The 17,133-nt window shown below is 42.0% G+C and overlaps 1 protein-coding gene across 3 annotated transcripts in view; it reads right to left on the reverse strand.

Moving 5' to 3' along the window:
- DENND5A (DENN domain containing 5A) overlaps positions 1-16,968 on the reverse strand; it is a 90,506-nt gene extending 73,538 nt beyond the window's left edge. For all 3 annotated transcript variants that reach the window (XM_044681567.1, XM_044681566.1, XM_044681568.1), the window contains exon 1: positions 16,857-16,968. In XM_044681567.1, coding sequence (XP_044537502.1) covers positions 16,857-16,968 — 112 coding nt within the window. The remainder of the gene's footprint in view (positions 1-16,856) is intronic.
- Between the last annotated feature and the right edge of the window lie 165 nt (positions 16,969-17,133).

Consider the following 17,133-nt stretch of genomic DNA (forward strand, 5'->3'; position numbering starts at 1 on the left):
AGAGAAGGAGAAAGAGAGAGAGGGAGGGAGAGAGAAGAGGGGGGAGAGAGAATGAGAGGTAGAAAGGAAGAAAGAGGGAGAGAGGGAGAAAGAGAGAGAGGGAGAGAAGGGGGAGAAAGAGGAAGAGAGAGAGAGAGAGAGGGAGGGAGAGAGAGGGAGAGTCTGTGTGTGAGATTCTATGAACTAGGATACGTTTGTGTTCTATGTGGACAAACCTCTATATACTCCTTCAGGCCAAGCTATATACAAAAGGCAAAAGGAGAAAGAAAGAATAAATAAGACACTCAGCCAAGGAGTCAACAAGACCAAAGTCACTGGGCTATTCAGTGGAAATTGCATGCCTCCTTGTCTAAGAGGATACAGAGGAGATTTCTGATCCATCAGAGGACTGGCTTAGATGTCTTCCAAGATCCTTTCCAAATATGAGTCTCTGGAATTATTGATGCCTACAGATATTACTGGAAAGCAAAGTAGCTGACAATAGGGGAGGTCTGTCATTTCACCTAGGCTAGGCATGCTTATAATTGTTTTTTTGGAGTTTGGGTTTATTTGTTGAGGTTTTTTTTGTCTTGCACATCCTGGAATTAATGCTGGTCTCTCTGAATCATTTCCTCTTCTTGCTTCCTGTCTTTAAGAACTCTGAAAGGCCTCTTGTCACTTCCCAGATCCATGTTTACGGGCACCATTTCCTTTTATTCAGGCAGACACAGTAAGTCAGAAGCCCCACCTGCATCCAGGCTACATTCCCAAGGGAGGCAGGCAGCCTCTGGCACTGAAAGAAGAAAGGAAGGGGCACAAGGAAGGAAGAGGATGCTCTTAGACTGGCAGAAGCAAACCACAATGTGGGGTTTTTCTCCACTTTCAAAGAAAATAGACCTCTGAGAAAAAAAACACAACTCACCCCAAAAAGAACCACACTAAAGGTGTGGTTCTCACTCTCATCAGTACTCATTACTCATCAAGCCTGTGGATGACAAGAGGCATGAGTGAGTGGCAATCCCTGAATCAAGTTTAATATTTATCCCCAGAATGGCAAGAGGAGAAAAAAAATTAACTGCACCTAAAAAGGAGGTGGTAAAAATCAGACTTCACCCCCAATATTGAGGTGGCCCACAGGCAAGAAGACTGGACCTGGAGGCAAGAAAATCTGAGTTCAAATTCTCCCTCAGACACTCACTCACTAAGAGGACATTCCTGGACAAGACATTTGACCTCTTAGCCATAATTTCCTCATCTGACACTTTTCCAGGGTTGTTGTGAGGCTCAAATGAGATAAACTGTCAAATACAGATGAAAGGCTGAGCAGCAATACCCTCAAGGGGCTGACAGTCTAATAAGCTGCCACTCTAATACTTAGGAGCTCAAACCCTCTTGTCCTCTGATTCAGTTTCTCCATTCAGAGAATTCAAATTAATCCCACCCAATATTACAGAGCTGTGGCAGGCATGGGATCAGTGCATGTTTGGTCTAATATATTTTGCCAGAGGAAGGAAGGCTTGGAAATTGTTATCAGAGATACAGTCCTGAGTTAAAATCTGGACTCGGCAACTTATTAGCTGGGTGACCCTGGGCAAGTCTGTTAACCTCTGCCTCAGTTTCCTCAACTGAAAAGTGGGTATTATAATAGCACCAAACTCCCAGGGTTGTTGTGAGGAGCAAAAGCAATAGTATTTTGTATTTGTAATATGTAAGCTGCTTGGCACATAACAGGGGTTTAATATGTTGGTTTCCTTCCTTTTCCCCTTCATAGAGACAGTAAGAATTGGAGTCATGACAATGAGCCAAGTCTTTAATGCTAAAACTAAATAGAAAAGGAGGTCACAGAAGGAAATGGGACAGCCACAAGATGAGTTTGGCACTGGTAACTTAATATTTTGATGTCTAGGCAAAGAGAATGTGGTTTTTCATTTTGGGGTGAGTGGCAAAAGGCAGAAGTAACACTAACCAGAGCTGGAGAGAGTTTGATTTAATCACAAAATAAAGCCCAATGGTTGAAGTCTACCAACTCCAAAACAAAACTCAGAGACCTTCCAGTTATTGGAATGGCAGAGCCTCAACACAACCCAGGGGTGACTACTGTAGCATGCCGTCTACCAGACTGAGAAAACCAGCCCCGCCCTGCTCCATGGGGACAGGTCTCAGCTCCCCAAGAAGACATCAATTTGGCTGCCCAAAGGAGGTCCATGTTTTAGGATTAACTTATAACCCCCATAGAACAGGGTCCCAAGAAGCCCTCTATTGCTACCTGCCAGTTGACTAGCTGATTGCACCAAATCCCAGAGTCAGAAGAGATCTTGGACATCTGCCGTCCAAATCATCTCCTCCCTGACACAGGAATCCTTCTAGAAGACATGGATAGATAGTCAAGGTCTTTGAATTTGGATGGATAAAAACCCTACATCTTTATTTCAGTAGAGTTGGTTTGCCTTTGTAAGCCGCCTATGTATTTTATTTTATGCATTTAAAACTGTTAGTCTGAGAAGAGGTTATATGAAAGATGTTACATACCCAAAAAAAGTGTTTTATATGTATATAACATATATCAAAAAGTGTGATAGTTGCATATATACATTTAAAAGCGTTACATACAAAAATGACTGCAATTGGGAAAAAATAAAACATTACTGAAGAAAACAAAATGACTGCCATGTGAAAAGCATCAATTACAAATATAAAAAATAAAGTGTTACAGAAAATAACTGCAAACAGCCCCCTCCTTTCAACAGAAAGGTAGTGAACTACAGGTGCAGAATGAGGCATACATTGTCAGATAAGGCCAGAATGCTGATCAGTTGTCCTTTGCTTTAATAGAGTTCTACAATGTATAGAGGAGGAGCCACTGGGAAATGACAGTAATGTTTAGCACTTTTTAAAAAAGAATAAACTCTCCATTACCAATTCCTATACTTCAAAACTTTAAACTCTGCTCAAAAGCAATGTTGCCCGGGGAAGCTTTAGTTCTTTAAAAATGTCAGGGGCACTGAGGAGATGAGCCAAATTTGCCCAGGGTCACAGAGCCAGAATAGGGGAGAGACAAGACTAGGCAGGTCTTTTTCAGAATGATTACTTGGTACTTCCCATTATTCACTCCATCCCTCCACATCCCAACCAACCTAGTCTTTGTGCTATTCCCCTTCCTAAGCTTCCCCACCGCCAAAAGAACTCTCTCCTCACCTTCCACCTCCGGGTTCACTCCATCTCAATGGTTCATCCCCTCTAGATCCTGGGACGGTTATCTTCTGGCCCCAGGTCATTCTCCTTCCCTGGAGTTTCCTGGCTCACAGTCTTACTTTCTTTCTACCCTAACTCTGATCCTTATGCTGGAGGCCATGCTGATATCCCCATAAACACCCTAACCTCTCAATTCTTCAGACCATCTTTTCTCTGATTTTTAAAGGTCTTCACAACCTGGCCTCAAATTACCTTTCCAATTTTGTTAAATATGACTCCTCTTCTTCAGCCAAACTGGTCACCTTGCTATTCCTCACACAGAAGACAGAAGACTCCACTTCTCACCTCCCCCTGCCTTTGCCCTAGCAATCCATTATGCCTGTAATATACTACTCTCCCTTTCTCTTAGGATCCTTTATTTCCTTCAAAATTCAGCTTGACTACCACTTTGTTCAAGAAGCTTTTCCCGATTCCCTTTAGCTGCTAGCTTTTAGTTTCCCTTCTACGTGAAATTATACTGTATTTATTTTTTTTGCTTTAGTTTTATTTTTTAAAAATATTTTTCCATGTTTCCATGATTTATTTTCTTTTCCTCTTCTCTTCCTTCCCCCTCCCAGAGCTGACAAACCCACTGGGTTGTACAAATGTTATCATTTGTGTATTCATTTTAAATATACTTCTTTTGTGCTTCCCCAAAAGAATATAAGCTTCTTGAGGGCAAGGCCAAAGGGAGGAAATTACAATACTGTACTGTTAAACAATTTTAAACTATGCCCATTACCATTTGACCCAGGAATACTACCACTAGATCTGTACTCCAAAGAAATCAAAGAAAAAGGGAAAGGATCCATATATACAAAAATGTTTCTAGCAGCCTTTTTTTTTTTTGCAGTGGCAAAGAACTGGAAACTAAAGGAATGTATAACAACTGGCTGAAGAATGGCTGAAAATGATATGGTAGATGAATGTGATGGATTACTGCTGAGTGATGAGAAGTGAAGAGGGGAATGGTTTCAGAAAAACCTGGGAAGACTTATACAAACTAATTCAAAGTAAAGTATATAGAACCAGGAGAACAATGTGCACAGTAACAGCAATATTGTATGATGATCAACTGTGAATGATTTAGCTGTTCTAATCAATAATCAATTCCAAAGCTCATAATGAAAAATGCTATCTATCTCCAGAGAGAACTGATGAACTCTGAGTACAGACTGAAGCACATTTTTTTTCACCTTTATTTTTTATCTTTCATCTTAGAATCAATATGAATACTGATTCTAAGGCAGAGGAGTGGTAAGGGCTAGGCAATAGGGATGAAGTGATTAGCCCAGAGTCACACAGCTGGCAGTGTCTAGGGCCAAATTTGAACCTAGGACCTTTCATCTCTGGGCCTGGTTCTCAATCTACTGAGACACAGCTGCCCCTTTCCTTTATTTTTCTTGCTTTTTTTTCCTGGATCATAGCTAATATGTTTTGCTTGACTTCATATGTATAATGGGTACCCCATTTCTTGCCTTCTCAAAGGGTGGAGGAATGAGGGAAAGAAGGGAGAAAGAGAATTTGGAACTGAAAATAAAAAAAAATTTTTTTACTGTACTCTGCATGTTAGGCACAAGACTGCCAGAAACTATTTTTGTTAATTTAACATTTTAAGTCCAAGAATCTCAAGCTCAGAGAAACATCCAAATTGACAGTCTGTGCCTTTGGACATCCCTCTAACACAAAACAACTCAAGTAATCTATAAGAACCTTGAATAAAGGAAAAGACCTATTCTATCTAACAGAATAAGGGCTAATCTTCTCCTAAAACTACTCAATTCCTCCTTAGACCAACTCCCTCAAGGGTACTCTAGGAGTAATCAAAAGGACACACTCTCTAAGATCAATACTCTAATCCCTTCAGAATAGGGAAAGAGGGTCTGGACAACACTCTCACTCCTTCTGAGGAAGGAGAAAGCAAGGATCATAACTAAACAAGAGGTATTTCTTGTTTTTCACTGAGTCACTGCCCTTAATCTATTTTCCTTTAGCTTTGGTTCTTGACCTTTTACACACTTTCCTAAATGTAAAAGTCTGGAAAGGACTTTAGATAGAATAATATATATTTCTCAATACTTTCAGTCAGACTAAAAAGGAAGTTTTAAATATGATTCCACAGCAGGGATCACTTTTGTCTATATATCCTCCGAAATCTAGTAGAATGGCTGGCACATAGTAGGCTCTTAAACATACATATTGATGATTAATTGATGGGAACTCTTGGCTCTTTTCAAGGTTGACCTCCAGTGCCCCCATCTTCAAGGCTTTTATGATTTCCTTAGTTGTTAATAATGCTTCTCTGCTTCATTCTTTGTAGATAACAGGAGCTCTTAGAGGGCAGAGTATCTCATTTTTGTATTTTTATCCCCAACACTTATCCCAGTGCCTGGCATATGATAGGTACTTAATAAGTACATTCTTTTGGGTTTTTTTAAACCTTTACCTTCTTTCTTAGGATTAATATCAGTTCAAAGGTAGAAGAGCAGTAAGGGCTAGGCAGTTGAGGGTAAGTGACTTGCTCAGGGTCATACAGCTAGGCAAACCACAAACCAAGATCTTCCTATTTCAGAAGCTGGTGCTCTATCCACTGTTCTGGCTGCCTCTAATACCATATCTATTATTATTATTGCTACCACCCCCACCTACCTCAAGGACAGGGTTGTTGTGAAAAACAAACAAGTTAAAGTTAGAAAAAAGTACTCTGTAAACCCTAAAGGGCTTTGTAAACGCTAGATATCATTAGTAGAAACACAAGAAGTGCTGATACTTGCTATCTACCAGGTAAGGAAAACATCAAGCTTTGGGCTCAGGAGCTGATCAGAGCATTCTATGAGAGTACCTGCAAGAAAGAAAAAGGACATGACTGATGCTTAACTTTATTTACTCCCCAGACAGATGCAATGCCTGGCACTGTTTGGCCAAGAGCAGAAATTAAAAAAATTTTTTAATTTAAAATCTAACATTTAAACTCAAAAATTTTGGGTAAGAGTTTTTAACAACAGTTACCAAAAAATACCTAAAGATGGCTTTAAGTTACAATAGGTACAAAAACATCCCAGTCCTGGCTCCCATCACCATTTTAAGGAAAGTCTTTTGCAAAACTCTAGTCACTATAAAGCTGAATGCTCTAAATATTATTATCTTAGAGCAGAGCACTTTAATCTCTGGACTTCAAAGCTGTATAACATTATGAGGGGTTTCTTTTGTAATCTTGTGTATTTTGTGTACTTAAAAACATTTTTTGGAAAAGAGATCCATAGGCTTCATCTGACTGCTCAAAGGATGAAAACTAAAGGAGTTAAGGATCCTCCTGCCTTAGAGATTGGTGTTGAGAAAGACTTTAACAATCTTCTACTCTAAGACACCAAGGATACAAAAGAAAGAAACTAGGTTACAGGGAAATGACATGTCTTACTCAACATCACACAGAACCATGGGGTAAGACCTAATTTCTTCTTTATATAATAGGTTCTTATAACTTTTTTTTAAAGTTTTATTAAGTGGTCATTCACTTATTTACCTACCCACCTACACACTCAAATCCTGCCATCTTTCCCTTCCTCTCATGGAAAGTAAAATTCTCCCAGTAAACCAGTTTAAAATCCACTTAACAGTTATATTTATCACAGATGACTAATGATCCATCCTTCACAGCAAGAGCTCCTTCTCCAGTTGTAAAGGGGGGGGGGGTCCAGAAGAGGAAAACTTTCTAAATTAAGAAATCATTTAGAAACAAAAAAAAAAATTCTTCTTTCTGTTCAATCTGTAAACAAACAGTAAGAGTTACCTAAAGAATAACTAAATCACTTAGCTGTACTGTGCATTTATGATAAGTTTCATCATGCTGAATCAGACTGCAATATTGTGGTGTTCATGGGGTTTGTAATTAAAATTGTTAAAAATTTCAGGTTACGTATGCTCGTTTCATTAAAAATAATTATACAGGAAAGCATGTGGAATGAACACCAGATTCTGGAGTAGGAAAAACCTGAGTCTCACTCTCAACTGTTGTTTACAAAATATTTGACCTTGGAAAAGCTGCTTAATCTCGGACCTCCCTTTCCTAGTATGCAAAAAAAATGAGTTAGACTAGATAATTTCTGTGACTCTCCTCCCTCAGCTTGAAACTAGCATGATGAAATTAAACAAAAATCTGTGTCCACTTGGTGCCCATTTCTGACACAGAAGAATCATATTCAGAAAATGCAAGTATTGGAATTAGCATTGTCCTACTCGGTGACCTATGCAGCTTTCTAAGGCTATAAATGGTAGAAAAGTTGCTAAACTACAATGAGAAGCTTTTCTCATCTAAATAAGTTCATCGCCGCCGCCACCCCCCCCCAAAAAAAGTTAACCTCCTAATAAAACTGATTAGAATAAATAACTAATCTCATTAATGCCTATTATATCAAGAGATCAGACGGTTTACTTCCCATGATTTACTAAACAAGTATTTAGGAATAGGAGTTGAGTGGAACTAGGTCTAGAGATCTGAGTCCAAGCCAGATCTTCTGGCCTTTATCAGCTGTGTGACTTTGAAAAAAAAGAAAAAAAGAAAAAGTCTTTGAGTTACCAACCTCAAAAATATTACTGTGTTGATCAAATAAAAGAACCATTTGTGAATACATATTTTTTAACTACAAATCCCTGTATAAATTTAAGTAATGGTTATTCTTAGTCTAATAAAGTGATCATTCACTTTTCTGATATAGGTGAAAATATATCAATATTTTCTTGGATAATATCAATAAGGAATTCTACCTCTGTTCTAAACCTGTGCTTTCAATGGTGCTATGGAACTTCCAGAAAGACAGCTAAGCTGCACAAGTGGATAAAGCATCCAGCTTGGAGTCTGGAAGACTCATCTTCATAAGTTCAAATCTGGTCTCAAATACTTCCTGGCTGGATGACTCTGGGCAAGTCACTTAACACTGTTTGCCTGAGTTTCCTCCCTGGAGAAGGAAATGGTAAACCACTTTTTTGCCAAGAAAACCCCAAATGGGGTCACCAAAAATCAGATATGACTGAAAGGACTAAACAACAAATGGAACTTTCAGGGAGGAAATTCATTTGAACAATGAAGACTGAAACAAATGTGGTCATTTAAAATCTTCACAGTCTGAATCACTGCTGGTTAAGTGCCTTGCCCTTTCGCCTCAGAGTGGACACTTGAACCCAGGTCTTCCAGACATGGATGTAGTTCGGTGCATACAGCCTCTCACATCTATCTTCAGGCTATATTCCCAAAGTCGGAAATGCTTGCCCTCCCCCTCTAAATTTGTTAAATTCCTCCCCATCTCTACTTCCAGTCTCTCCTCTCTCCAGACCAGATTCTAAACTCCAAGAGGGCTGAGACTTTATCTTATCTCTACTCCACCTCCCCCAGCTCTTGCATCACAGAGCTCTCTACTCACATCATTATCCCATGACCAAGAAGCTGGTAAAAATTTCTGGAGTTTTTTTTTTTTATCATTTCCAACCAGTAGAATGAGGGAAGATTTCTATTTCAAAAGCAAAGTGCCATTTCTTTAAGATAGTTATCTCAGGCTGTGCTTAATAAATCCCTAGTACTGATCTCTTTAATTACTAAATCTGATGGCCTTTTCTCAGCCTTCATCCTTCAGATCTCTCCAATACTTCTGACTTTGTTGGCGAGGCCCTCAACCAGCATGCTTATTGCCCCTGATCTTTTCTGGTTCTCCTATCTGGCTGACTGCTCCTTCTAAGTTTGCTTTGCTGGTTCATTCCTCAGGTCTCACTTTCAGAGAAGCCAGAAGGCAGAGATGAGGAGGAAGAGCATTCAAAGAATAAGAGACAGCCAGTGAAAGTGCCCTAGGTCAGGAAATAGAGCATCTTGTGGGAGGAACACAGCAAGGAGGCTAGGATCTGGATCACAAAGTTGGAGGGAAGTGGTAGATAATAACAATATGATGATGATGATGATGATGATGATAATGTAATAAAAATAAAAATAATAGCTAACATTTATTAAACACCTACTATGTTGCAGACATTGTGCTTAGTGCTTGATAGTTACTATCTCATTTAATCTTCATACAACTATAGGAGGTAGGTGCTGTTATCACCCCCTTTTTTATAGATAAGGCTTAAGAAAAATGAGAAGGTAGAATGGGACCAAGTTGTGAAGGGCTTTGAATGCTAGAAAGAAGATTTTATATGTGATCCTGAGAGTGACAGAAAGCCATTGAAGCTTATGGAATAGGGGGGTGATAACAGCTGAATAGAAGATGGGCCAGAGTGGGAAGAGCCAACCAGTAGGTAATTGCAAAAGTCCAAGCATGAGAAGATAAGAGTCTGCAACAGGGTGATGGCAGTGTCAGAATAGAAGGAGGCATATGAGAGAGATATTATGAAGGTAAAGTTTATTTATTTTATTTATTATTTAAATAAAAATCAATTTATTCATTTATTTAGAAACTCCAAATCACCACAAACAAATCTATCATGCTTCAAACATGGAAAAGCTTGTTGTCACAGAGGAAAAATATATTTGTAACATAACTGGGCAATTACTCACTGTTTAAGGTGCCATTAAAGAATTTTAACAACAACCCCTTGGGAATCCCTGTCTCACAGGAATCTCAAACTCAAATGTCCAACACAAAATGCAGTATCTCTCCTCCCTACACCAAAATTACCTGTTTGTACTGAAGGTTTTACCATCAAGGTCATTCTCAACTCTTCCCTGTCCCTCACCCCACAATGACTTATCATTTACAAAGTCTTATACATTCTGCCTCTATGACATCTCTTGCTTCTGTCCCTGTCTCACAATTCAGGTTCAAGCACTCAGCACCTCTCACATGTCTCTAGGCTCTCCTGTCTCCAATCCATTCTTTGCAAAGGTGCCAAAATAAGCTTCCTAATATCTGCATCTAGCCATGTCACTCCTTTTCTTGTCAAGATCTGATGGCTTCTCACTGCCTATGAGAAAAATTACAAACTCCACAGCTTCAAATTTAAAGCCCATCACAGTCTGGCTCCATTCAGCCTCCCTTTCCAAATCCATTACTCCCCTTTCCTCACTCTATATTCCAGTCACTCTTCTATTTGCAGATCCAGGATTTGCCTCTGAACACACTCAACCTATACCTAGAATTTCAGTCCCCTATTTGTTTGTGACTCTTAGAATCTATAGTTTCTTCTCAAGATTATTATCAGTTGTCTCCTCTCCCTAGTTATTAACTGCCCTCTCCCTTGTTACATGACCTTGTACAAAATCCTTGTTATCATCAGCCAAACATTATATATTAAATACATATCACATGTAATACATATAATATATTATATATGTATATATGTGCAGATCCATTAAATGTATGAACTTTCTTGGATTTTGGCATACCAAATACTCATAACCTCCAAGCCACATGGAATGAAAAGCTCGAGCCCCGTGGAAAGAAATCAAAACCATGTGAGAACAAGAGGAACTGCAAACTATTCCTGTCATCCCATCTGCTGTTGGGGTTGTCCCAAAGATACTTTCAGTGAGCTTACACCTCAACACCTTCATTCCGTTACCAAAAAGATGCTAATAGCTAGCATTTCTATAGGTGCTTTAAGGTTTGCAAAGTACCTTACCAATATTATTTCATCACATTACTTGATCCTCACAGCAACCTTGCCAGGTAGGTGCTATTGTTATTCCCATTTTTTAGATGAAGAAACTGAGGCAAAGGTTGTAACTTGCCCAGGGTCACCCAGCTAGTAAATACTTGAGGCTGGATTTGAACTTGATCTTCTTGACTCCCAAGTTGGGAGTTCTATTTATTGTGCCACTTAGCTGCCTCTTTAAAAACAAAAACCAGCAACAATCCTTGAGTCCCTTGGGGAAGAGTCTGCCAAACATTAAACAAAAGAGCAATCTGACAGTGATTTGCCCCAAACTAGCAAAACTAACAAGAACAATCATCATGTTTTTACTTGTCTACTTAAATATTCTAATTCCTCAGCAGCAGAATGTAAACCCTTTGAGGGTGGGGAATATTTAGGGTTTTTCCCCTTTGTGTCCTTTAGTTGAGCACTTAGCTCAATACCCACACATAAGACATTTAACAAATGCTTCTTATAGTTAATTAAACTAAACTGTAAATACCACTTTAGGGGGAAAAGGGGGACCATCTTCCTGCTTAGTAATTGCAACCTCCATCTTGGCATCTAGGATGTATGAGTTGGCTTAATATACCCTATAAGGGGCAGCATGATGTATCAGAAAGAATTTGGGCTCTGGAGACCAGTTCAAATCACAGGACTCATGTACAACACTATAATTAAACATTACCTTAAACAAGTCACTGAACCTTCCATATCTGTACCTACCTCAAAGGCAGCTGTGATTAACAGGTTCTGTGAACCCGAAGGCACTATATAAAGGTAATGCTCCAGCCAAACTCAGGGATGGGCACATTTTAGGTGAATAAATGACATATTCAAAAGGCAACTATATAGAACAGAGGATAACTGTTCTACTTCTCTTTTGAATGACCCAGGAAATGAGTTTCTGAAATAAATCTACAAGGTTCGATTATGCCCTGGTTCCTTTTCCCTTCTTTCACATTCAGTATGAATACAAATGATCTAATCTAGGACATCTTACTTTTGTCTTCCCCATATCTATCAGATCAGTTAAACTTACCTTTTGTTCTGGTTGAGGTCTTATTGGGGCTTGCCTTCATTTGTCCCCTTAGAACTGAGAAGTCTATAACCAGAGGTAGCATCCTACAGTGGCAAGAGCCCTGGGGGAAGTAGAGGACTTGGGTTCAAATCTCAGGTATTTACTGCCTGGGTTAACTTGGGCTTACCTCTGAGTCTCACCTTCCTTATACATAAAACAGGGATAATAATGCTTTCATGACCAGAGCTGCTGCGAGCAAAGCGCTTCTGTAAAGCCTGAAATGCTACACAAATGGCATTGTCCCACTGACAAGAGGCTTCTATGGCCCCTTGTCACCACTCCCATCCACGAAGATGATGGAAGGTTTTGATTTTAAGGGAAATAAAATTTCTTGGAAGACAGTGATACTTGGCATGTTTTCCCAACCTGAACTAGAAACCTGAGCTCAGAAAAGTCTGTTGCCTTAGAGCCTGCTATTGTCACAGCATGAACCAAACTAGCAATTCCCTCATCCCCCATGCTCATCAGATCACTGCAAAGCTGCAATCAGTGCTGGGGGTGTATAGGAGGATGGGGGAGAGCGGAGGCAAGGGGTGTGAAGGAGGAAATTCAGCAGACATGGAGAAGAGAGAGAATGGAAAATGTTACTTCCTACTTCTCTGGGCCAGAGTTCCTTCCTATGTAAAAGAAAGAGGAGGGGAAGGGAAGGGATTTGATAGATGAGAGGCAGGGAGTGTAGAAAAAACAGCAGCTTTGGAGGGAGACATGCACTGAAATCCTAGCTCTGCTGCTTACAAGCTAAGTGACTTCAAATACATCATTTGACTTCTACTAGGTCTTGGTTTCCTCAACTGTATAATGGGGATAATAATATATAAACGACCAACCATACTGGGTATTTGTGAGGAAAATAGTTTCTAGATAACCGCTAGAGCAGGAGCTTTTAACTTAAGGTTTATGGATTTTAAAAAATATTATAACTGTATTTCAACAAAATTGGTTTCCTTTGTAATGCTACGTATTTTATTTGTTCATTTTAAAACATGATTCTCATTCCTCAGACGGTTAAAGGGGAGTCCAGGTCACACAAAAAGGGCTTAATATCTCCCGACCTAAAGAAACAGGAGCTATTAAAGACACTGACTCCAAATTGGAAGCTCAGTTGCTGCAAACTCTAAGCCTAGTGTTGCAAAGGGGACAGAAATACTGAAGGCTGATCACAGTGCCTCCCTCCTCTCTCCACAGGCAGAAAAGCAAGCCCCAGCCTCCTCCGATCCTCCATTCCCAGTTTAGGCCACAGTGCTAGCAAAGAAACCATCAACATAATGCTGCTAAGGGGCAAGTCTGTGGCAAGGATGCTACCTGGGGCCCAGAACTGCATTTACTCGTTGAGAACACAGTCTCCCAGGGACCTCTCCAGAGGTACGGGAACAATTCACGATTTCCTGTAGTTTCCGTTACTATGACATCATCCTTTTCAGAGAGAAGCAGACCTGCAAGAAGCCCATGGATGCCCTGGGACTGAAAGTCAGCTGAACAGGCAGAAGGCTGTCTGGATTTTGCTTTGTTTTATGCTAGGATTCCCCAAGCTTTTCCCCCACCCCCTTTGGGGATACCAGGGTCCCCTACCAACCCACAAGAGAGAAGAGCCTTCAATCAATGCCTGTGTGAATACAAAGACTGCAGGCTGGACAAACGGTCTCTGCTTTCCACTGCTGCCACCGCATTTAAAAATCCTCCAGCAACATGGGGAAACTACCCTTCTCTGGCCAATTTTGGCAACTCCTTCCCTCCTTCATTCACCCCTGCAGCTTAATTATGAGGGAAACCTTTTTAAACTCGAGTTCTGTGGCAAGCAACAGACAATTCAGAAACCAACAGCAACTTTATTGTCTGACTGTTCAGATACCATCAAAAGCACAAAAATTAATCCTTGGTCTTCTCCAAGAATGCCGTTAAAGGGACTAGAAGATTTTGCCTAATACTTCATGGCAGGATGTTATGAGAACATGTTTGCGATCTGCCAAACCATTGTAAGGCCAGATCGGGCCCAATTAGAGTAAGCTAGTATCTTGGATAGAGTCAGAGGAGTTGGATCCAAATCCTACTATGTGCATGACCTTGGGCAAGTCATTTAATATCTCCGACCCTCAGTTTCCTCATTTGTAAAATTATGAGATTGGGCTGCAGTCTCTATGGTCCCTTCTAGTTCCAGATCTACGACCCTTTGAGGAATTTGGACTAGCTTGGGTTAGAAACAGAATTAGAGCTAGATGGCACAGTGGGGAAATCGCTGAGAAAACCTGTATTAAAATCCAGCCTCAGACACTAATAGTCACTTAATTGTTGTTTAACTCAAGTTCCCCATCTGGAAAATGGGGATAATAATAGCACCTACCTCCTAGGGTAGGAGGCTTTAATAAGGATCAAATGAGATAATATTTGAAAAGCATTTTGCAAACTTTAAAGGGCTATATAAAAAGGGCAGCTATTCTTCTTATTAGTTATTATAGGTTAAGAAACCCTAGGCTAGATGCTCCAAAGAGTCATCTCTAAATCCTAGGAGGTGATGATTCGGGATTCTAGCCCTGGCCCTGCCACTAACTGAGCTTGAGGACCACAAGCATCCTTTCTGCATCTCAGTGTTTTCTCCTTTTTTAAATAAAGGGGTTAGGTTAGATCATCTTAAGTTCCTCCTTAAGGTCCTTTCCAAGACTTATGTTCTAGAAAGCCCTACACTCTCATTTAACAATTAAATGCCTGAATCTAAAAGTGAAACAGTAACATCTGTATTATCAAAATCTAACTGCCTAGTCTCTGTGGGAGGGAGGGGTTACTAAGTACTTAGCCCAAGGCCCTATATATACTAAGTATCACTTGGCACAGGAAGGAAGTCTCCAATTAAGGGCCTTCTCACACCTTCCACGTCACTAGAATAATAACATTCTCTTCCCAATCTTTTCAAGATTGAAATCTAGATTTTAGGTGGTTGTGGGTTGCTAAAAAAGACTCAAGTGCTTTACTTCTTGGAATATTCATCTATATCTTTTCAAAGGCATGCAGTCACCGGATTTTTTCTTATGACTAATAAGAAAACTGTGCTGTCATCACCAAAGACATGCAAATTTAATCACTAGGCTGAATGAACCCTGAATGCTGTGACACAATTTCACTTTAGAGCCAGGGCATCTACTGGAGGGCATCTGCAGTAGAATAGGGGCAGAAGTTTCCTGTCAAGTAGCTAGAATGTCAAAACTCCACAAAACTTAACACAACAAACCATCAGCTGGCAAGGCTGAGGAAACCAAGCAAAATGACACAGCTCAAGCTTCCGGGTTACCGAAGTACAGTATCTAAACCACACGCCAGGCAAAGCTATCTTCCAAACCTGTCCTACTGAGAGAGAGAGAACTAGGTCAGACAGAAGAATTCTGACTGCTTTCCGCTTCTTCCAGGTAACTCAATTATATCACTTCCTTCACCCCTTCTCAGAAGGAGGAGGCTCATGGCAGGAAGGGAGGCAGGAATTTGTCCCCCCAATTCCCCAAGGGCTTAGTCCAAGAGATACTTTGCCCTTTCAGATTCTTAAGGGGAAGGACTCAAATCTGGGGGCCCTGGAAAACAGATCAGCTATCTCTGTGACCAGATGAAGTAACCACAATAACCTCAGAGAGAGCCACAGGCTGGCCAGGACAGGGCCTCACCCACAGGGGCTCATTAGCTGGGGATCTAAGTTAAAACTAATGGCCTCAAACCCTGGGAGGGCCCTGGGGAAGGCTAAGAACCAGAGTGCAGACCTCTCTGGGGAGGAGTCCTCCAAAACATAACTCTTAAGTTTTGGAGAAACTTGGGCTGGAGTTCCCTTTATTTCACCAGAGTACATAATGAACTTTTACCCATCCCTCACCTTAACCCCCACCCCCTAGGATTAAGAGAGTCTCACACACACAAAAACAACCCAGCAAGAAGAAAAGTAACCCCCACCCCACCCCCCAGACAACAACTATGTCCCAAGAGCAGAGTCCCAAGATATTTGGGGCCTGGTCAGTTCTCCTTTCAGTCTCCCACAGGTTCCCCTCCCACACCTAGCACACCGGTCATCCACCTGGGGCATTCCCACTGCTCCACAAAGGATGAGGTTGGGGGAATGAGGGTAGAAGAGAGATGCTCTTCCTTCTGAAGAGGTATAAGGAGGAAGGTGGAGAGGTTAAAAGGGCTAGGAATCCCTGTCACCTTGGGGGAGCCTGGCCCCCCCCCTCCCAGCTCCAGAGGGCCTTGAGACTCCACAGGGGTGAACAATAGGAATGTGGCCTTGACCCTTTCCCTGTATGTGGGGAAGAGGTCGGGGTCCCAAGGGTAACTGGTCTGGAAAAGGCACTGGAACAATGCTGCCTCCTTCAGGGTTTCCTTATCAGGGGTTCCCTTCTCCTCATTCATGGGGAGATCCCAAAGAAGAGAGGGACTTCAAACAACACAGCCCAGACCAGGGTCCCCCAATCTCCACGAGAAAGGGGGGAGGTGGGTACATTCCTGATCCGAGGGGGTAAACGACACAACGCTGACCAGGGTCCCCCCATTGTTCATAGGAAAGGGGGTGAACAATGCAGTTTGAACCAGGGTCACCCACTCTGCAAGGGAAAAGGGGGTGAACATTTCTGAAGGGGAGAGATGAACAATGCAGCCTGGACCTGAGATCCCCACTCTCCACGGGAAAAGGGGTGAACATTTTTGACGGGGGAAGGGGGTGAACAATGCAGACCGAACCGGGATCCCTAATCCCCCTTTCTCCATGGGAAAAGGGGTGAGTATTCTAGACAAGGGGGGAGGGAGAACAAAGCAGGCTGACCGGAGTCCCCCAACCTTGGTTCGCTGTGAGGTGGGAGGGACGCAATTAGGAGGAAGGCAAACTTGATCCAGCTGCAAACCCCGCTAGTGCGTCCGTCCCGGAGCTGGGGAGGGAAGCGGGGAGCCTCCCCCCTCTCCCCAGCTGGTTGGCTCGCTCACTCACCCGACAGCTCGTCCGGCTCCAGCCCAGTCTCGGTGTCCAGCCCGCAGATGACAAAGTAGTCGGCGAAGCGGCTGGGAAGCGAGCCCCCGCCACCACCGCCGCTGCCACTCATGGCGCTGAGGCCGGGGGTTGCCTCTGCTGCTGCTGCTGCCGCCGCTGCTGCTGCCGGTGGCCCCCGCCTCCGCCCCCGCGGCCCCCCACCCCTGCTCAGGCTGCCCCGGGCCCGGCTCGCGCCGCTGCCTCTGCTGCCGCTGCCGCTGCCGCTGCCGCCGCCGCC

The sequence above is a fragment of the Gracilinanus agilis genome, chromosome 6 (assembly GCF_016433145.1).
Source record: "Gracilinanus agilis isolate LMUSP501 chromosome 6, AgileGrace, whole genome shotgun sequence".
Lineage (NCBI taxonomy): Eukaryota > Metazoa > Chordata > Mammalia > Didelphimorphia > Didelphidae > Gracilinanus > Gracilinanus agilis.